Source organism: Pan paniscus, chromosome 4 (genome assembly GCF_029289425.2).
Source record: "Pan paniscus chromosome 4, NHGRI_mPanPan1-v2.0_pri, whole genome shotgun sequence".
Taxonomy (NCBI): Eukaryota; Metazoa; Chordata; class Mammalia; order Primates; family Hominidae; genus Pan; species Pan paniscus.
Genome location: NC_073253.2, coordinates 163,735,801 through 163,742,571, shown reverse-complemented (window position 1 = coordinate 163,742,571; position 6,771 = coordinate 163,735,801). Strand labels below are relative to the sequence as shown.

The 6,771-nt window shown below is 42.6% G+C and overlaps 1 protein-coding gene across 1 annotated transcript in view; it reads left to right on the top strand.

Annotated features, from left to right (window-relative positions):
- Positions 1-366: 366 nt before the first annotated feature.
- PANK3 (pantothenate kinase 3) overlaps positions 367-6,771 on the top strand; it is a 30,904-nt gene continuing 24,499 nt past the window's right edge. The window contains exon 1 of the mRNA XM_003810914.6: positions 367-499. Within this exon, the coding sequence (XP_003810962.1) occupies positions 472-499 (28 nt within the window). The 5' untranslated portion in view covers positions 367-471. The remainder of the gene's footprint in view (positions 500-6,771) is intronic.

Here is a 6,771-nt window from a genome sequence, read left to right as displayed (position 1 = left end):
GCATCTCGGGCTTTGTAGTCCACCTGCACAACTACAGCCAGAGAGCGGGGCCTCACGACCCGGAGAACTACAATCCCCAGCAGCCGGGCGGAAGCGGAGCGGGGGGGGGGCTCGCGTCACGTGGGCGTTCGGCCTGGGCGGGCTATTTCTCAGTGCGGCGGCGGCGGCGGTGGCGGCGGCTCCCGGGACCGGGGCCTTTTGTTTGGAGCGGCTGCGGGGGGGCCCCGGAGCGGCGAGGCCGGCGGCCTTCCCCAGCTTGCTCGGTCCCGGCCACCCCTCGCGGGGGTGGGGGGCCGCCCCCTGGGCCCGGCATCTCCTCAGGCGCCGCCGCCCCGCCCTAGGCCGGCCCCGCCCGGCCTGAGGGGAGGAACCGGCCGGGCCTCGCCGCGCGGCCCAGCCACCTCCGGAGTCGCCGCCTCTGCTCTCAGTGCTGCGGATCGGAGGCCGTCCCTCGCCCCTCGGGCCGACGCCATGAAGATCAAAGATGCCAAGAAACCCTGTAAGACGGGGGCTGGGGCCCGCCAGGTTGGGAGGGCACCCTTGGGCCCCGTCTGAAAGCCCCTTGGCTGGGCGGTCGGCTTCCAAGCCCGTCGCTCCTCGCCGGCGCTTAGTCTGGTATGGGGGCGGAGGGACCATTTGAGCCACGAGTTCGAGGCTTCCGTCCTCCCATCCCCCTATTCATGCATGGTGAATGCCTGCCGCCCCCTAGCCTTTCCTCCCACTTTCTCTTCGAGATCTGGGAGGTGCCAGAGGGAATTTCTGATTCTGATTTTTGTCAAACCAGACTAGTCTCCTCTCCCAGCTCCCCCTGAATTCAGGTTGAAAAGAGGCGGTCGCGGCTGTCAGGTTGCGCTGGCGGCTTTTAGCACCTGTTTTTAGGGATTTCCGGGCTTCCTGCTTGTGTCCTTGAAATGCCGGTGGGTTCCTGGGAGTTGTCACTGTTGTTACAGTTGGAGCTTTCAAACGTACGTGCATGCAGTCTGCCAGTGTGTAATTGCTTTGGCTTGTTTTTGTTTAGAATATCAACTAGTTCATGTTTGTTTTAGAAAACGCAGATAAACAAGAAAGATAAAGTCACCCGTATTCCCCGCACCCGGAGCGAACCACTATTAATATTATGGTGAATACCCGTAGAGATTTTCTATGCATGTACTTAAAAAAAATTCTGTCTATGCTTTTAGAAAGGTCGACTTTCATTTGCTTCCTTTTATGTTTAGTCTTTTAAAAACCTTTTATTCCAGTAATTGACTTATTTAATCACCCAGCCATTGTGATTGTCACTCTTTTTAAGTATAGCCTCCCAGAAGGACTAGGAACGTGGGGATTCATGCTCATCTTAGAGTCGTATTGATACTTTTGCTGTTTTTACAGTGTTTCATGTGATCTATTTAACTGTTAAGAAATCCACAACTATAAAACAGGGCGCTGACACCTTCCCTGCCCGCCTATCAGGGTTCCTGTAAAACTCACCTGAGAGGCAACAAGCCAAAACCCTGTGAAAACTACAAATTCCTATTTAACTGTAAGGTAATTTGGTCTTAACTTTACAGGTGAGGAAATTGAACTTAGCCTCAGAGTAACTTTTCCAAGCATGTACCAACCATGTGCTATGTGGTTCATAACTCTAAGGGGACTGACTCATAATACAGTGTTCTTTCTCTTGCACCCATAGAGCATTGTCTAAGTACTTTATCTGGTAGTTTCATCTGTTAATTAAAATTTTTTAAAAATTATTTATAACTGAATAGATCCTGTCATAGTTGTTCAAGAAATCTATAAAATAGTGATGTGAAGGCTTAAATGAAAAGTAATATAGAGAGACTTTAAATTTTCATTTGCTGAATTAAACTAATGCATCTTGAACAGGTGCAGTAATTAGAACACTTGGACATTTTCCCTCACGCATACGTTTTCTCTGCTTCTCTTAGAATTTCCATTTGGTGAACAGTGTATGACCAACTCAAATTCTGACTCTTGTGGTGGTGATTATTTTCTTTTGTCATGATAGTGATTTGATTACTTAGATTTGAACAAACTAATAATCAGGTATGAGTACTACCTCCTTCAAAGGTGTTTTAGGAGAGATTATAAAGATTATTATGAGAAGTTTATAAAATAGGGCCAGGCACGGTGGGTCACACCTGAAATCCCAGCACTTTGAGAGGCCGAGGCGGGAGAATCGCTGGAGGCCAGGAGTTCGATACCAACCTGGGCACCATAGTGAGACCTCATCTCTACAAATAAATAAATAAAAAGATTAGCTGGGCATGGTGGCACACGCCTGTAGTCCCAGCCAAAGACTTAAAAATACACATTAGGTTGAGAAATTAGAGAATACCCCCTGTTTTTCCCCAAATAAGTTGATTATTACAACATTGTGGTATGTTGTGAGACCATTAATCTTAAAATTGAATCATGCTGAAAATCTGGTCAGTTACTATGGTGTAGAAGCCTAACATTTTTATATGTAAAAGGTAACTTTACTGTCTGTTGTTTGTAGTAAAAGTAAGGAACATGACGTTTTGTGTGTGGGAAAGAAGGTATTTCAACCATGAACTGTCCCAGATAATAAAAAATAAGGCTGGACACGGTGGTTTACACCTGTAATCCCAGCACTTTGGGAGGCTGAGTGGGGCGGATCACGAGGTCAGGAGTTCGAGACCAGCCTGACCAACATGGTGAAACCCCATCTCTACTAAAAATAGGAAAATTAGCCGGGCATGGTGGCACGCGCCTGTAGTCCAAGCTGTTCGGGAGGCTTGAGGCAGGAGAATTGCTGGAACCCAGGAGGCGGAGGTTACAGTGAGCCGAGATCACGCCACTGCACTCCAGCCTGGGCAACAGAGCAACACTTCGTCTCAAAAAATAATAATAATAATAATAATATTAATATTATTTTAACTTTAAATCACTCAGGTTAACAAAAGATATATTTGTTTTGTTTTTGAATACCTGTATGGGGTTTTTTTGGCATAATTAAAACATTTATTGATCACATAGTATGTGTATGGCATTTTCTTTATGTGCATTGCATCATTTAACTGCGTACTAGAAGAAGCTGTATATTATATTGGCTAAACACTTGACCTTGGCTTCACATTATTTACCTAAGTGTTAGAAAATATTTCTTCTAAATACATTACCAATATCTTAACAGGTTATAAACCCGAATGCATATATTAACCAGAAAATTTAAAAAGGAATTAGTTTCATCCTCTAAATTGTGTAACTGGAAGATTAGCATTTGAAATTATGTGTTAATTCAACGCCAGGGGAAGGAAGGAGAAAGTCAATCCTGTGTTACTCTCTTCCCTGCCTGCCATGATTTCTTAGGGTACAGATTTTTAAGATTGTGTTTGGGTTACCTGTATAGCATGTAACTGGATTAACAAGGTGATAGTAAAAGGTGATACATGTATTTAAGTGTGGTGTGATGTAGGTTTTGAGTTTGTGCTTTATTAACCCAAGTAGTAAGGTACTTGAAATTTTTGTTAAGACCAGAGAAAATGGTATAGCATATATTTGTAGTTTGTGTCTGTGTAATTTGATTGGCCTGTTGTAAACTCAGTTGTAATATGAGTCATCACTCCCAGTAGATAGTTGGGGTAGTAGTTTCTAATATAGCTCCCCTTAGAAATAACTAATTTACTAAAGAAAAAACCACTTACCTGAAGCTGTCCTAAGGAATCAGTACTGAAGGTCTGAAGATGATTATTTTCTTAGTCTATTTCAGAACAAAACCCATTTTTGTTTGGAATGATTATTGAGAATAGTGAAATGTCTTATCCAGGAAGTTGAAGCGTTATCTAGAATATACCAGCATACATGCTAACTTTATAATTTTGTTCTTTTAAAATACCCTATGTTTCGAGCGTTTTTCATGTTGGTTTCCCTTTATGCCTAAAGAACAATTAAGTACTGATTTAGTTTAGTATCTCCCCCCTCCCCTATTTCTTTTTATTTTTTTTTCTTTTGAGACGCGATCTCACACTGTCACCCAGGCTGGAGTGCAGTGGCACGATCTCAGCTCACTGCAACCTTGGCATGCCAGGCTCAAGCAATCCTCCCCCCTCAGCCTCCCCAGTAGCTAGAACTACAGGTGCTTGCCACTATGCCCAGCTAATTTTTTTGTTTTTGGCAGAGATGGGGTTTTGCCATGTTGCCCTTGCCAGGCTGGTCTTGAACTCCTTAGCTTAAGTGACCCTCCCGCTGGGATTACAGGCATGAGCCACGTTCCTGGCCAGGATCCCTTTAGTCTGAAATCTGCATGGTACCAGTAGCAATTAAACAGTTAATTTAGTGTTGTTCTCTGCTTCCTTAGCAAACACTTAGTAGGATACTGAGTTTATCACACCTTGTTAGAAATTAACAGTCTGCTCTTGTAGCTAGATAGCTTCTGCTGTTTAGTATCTTAAAAGGTGATTGGACAAGAAGATTTCTCCTTTTGCATATATAATGCGTCTGGTAAGACATAGCACTTCATCCTTGTAGTAGTTTGAGATATTTTTGCTACATATGGGGAACTAATGTCAACTCTCATAAGACCACTTGAGACATAGAATAAGAGCTATTATTTTGTTAAAGGCATAATGAACAGGTCATGAGAGATTCTAATAATTCTCACAGTCTGGGACTGTATATTGACCATCATCAAAGTGCTTATATTTGTGTAATGTGTGTTTTGTTTTGCTTTTTAAATGTGTATTTTGGTTCTTTTTCTTTTCACCTTAGCAAGGAATGTTTTATTCTGAAAAAAAAAAATGTTAAGGTTATATGCCGTAAGTAGGCTGCTTGTGCACTGATGACCTACTTTTCAAGGGTCTCTTGGCTAGAAGCAACAAAGCTATAAATATGTAGATACTTGCTTGATTTCCTAGGAAACTGGAATTTTTCTCTTTTTTTTTGAGATGGAGTCTCGCTTTTGTCGCCCAGGCTGGAGTGCAGTGGTATGATGTCAGCTCACTGCAACCTCTGCCTCCTGGGTTCAAGCAATTCTCCTGCCTTAGCCTCCCAAGTAGCTGGGATTACAGGCACACGCCACCAAGCCTGGCTAATTTTTGTATTTTTAGTAGAGACGAGGTTTCACCATGTTGGCCAGGCTTGTCCAAACTCCCGACCTCAGGTGATCCACCCACCTCGGCCTCCCATAGTGCTAGGATTACAGATGTGAGCTACCGCACCCGGCCAGGAAACTGGTGTTTTTCTTACCTCATGGTAAAGTTTGAGCTTCATGCCCTCCCCTTATTTTGGTGACATATATCAATCATAAGTATTTTGTAGATAATACTGGAAAATATATGTTGGTAATTAGACCACTTACTAAAAAAACAAACAACCCCATCAAAAAGTGGGCGAAGGACATGAACAGACACTTCTCAAAAGAAGACATTTATGCAGCCAAAAAACACATGAAAAAATGCTCACCATCACTGGCCATCAGAGAAATGCAAATCAAAACCACAATGAGATACCATCTCACACCAGTTAGAATGGCAGTCATTAAAAAGTCAGGAAACAACAGGTGCTGGAGAGGATGTGGAGAAATAGAACACTTTTACACTGTTGGTGGGACTGTAAACTAGTTCAACCATTGTGGAAGTCAGTGTGGCGATTCCTCAGGGATCTAGAACTAGAAATACCATTTGACCCAGCCATCCCGTTACTGGGTATATACCCAAAGGACTATAAATCATGCTGCTATAAAGACACATGCACACGTATGTTTATTGCAGCATTATTCACAGTAGCAAAGACTTGGAACCAACCCAAATGTCCAACAATGATAGACTGGATTAAGAAAATGTGGCACATACACACCATGGAATACTATGCAGCCATAAAAAAGAATGAGTTCATGTCCTTTGTAGGGACATGGATGAAATTGGAAATCATCATTCTCAGTAAACTATCGCAAGAACAAAAAACCAAACACCGCATATTCTCACTCATAGGTGGGAATTGAACAATGAGAACACATGGACACAGGAAGGGGAACATCACACTCTGGGGACTGTTGTGGGGTGGGGGGAGGGGGGAGGGATAGCAGTGGGAGATATACCTAATGCTAGATGACGAGTTGGTGCAGCGCACCAGGATGGCACATGTATACATATGTAACTAACCTGCACGTTGTGCACATGTACCCTAAAACTTAAAGTATAATAATAATTTTTTAAAAAAGATTTAAACAAAGGAGTGTATCATAATTGAGAATTTATGTCTCTTCGGTTTGTGCTGCCTTCTTTGTGCCTTTTTTTTTTTTTTTTGCCTTGCTGAGGTTCTGCATCTCGTGCTTTTTAATAGTGATTATTTTTCTGGCATAAAGAAATTAATTTCTGAAGTCTATTGAATTGAAAGGATTTCAGTGTAAAAGGTGGCCATTACCAGCCACCAACTTTTCTTTTTTCTTAATTGAAGTTATAGCAGGGCTGAGTTCTCTTTCAGTCCCTGCTTTGTTGATTTTAAGGAGAAAATTGTCATAACTGATATATGCTAGAAATAATAGAAGGAGCCTGCAATTTTCTGGTTTGCATATTATGGTTCCTATGAAGTTATCATCTGCAGGATAGCTTCTCTTGTTTACCTTTCTTTAAAAACAGCACTCAAGGAACGAACACATTTCTAGTAGGCTAGATTTGGACCTTGTGCCTTCTGTTTAGTTTCTCAATTCATCCAAAACCGTATCCAGGCCATCACCAATCATTCTATACGACAAATGCTCCTTCTAACAACCCCACAAAATCTTTCTTCAGTTGAATCTCTCCCACACTA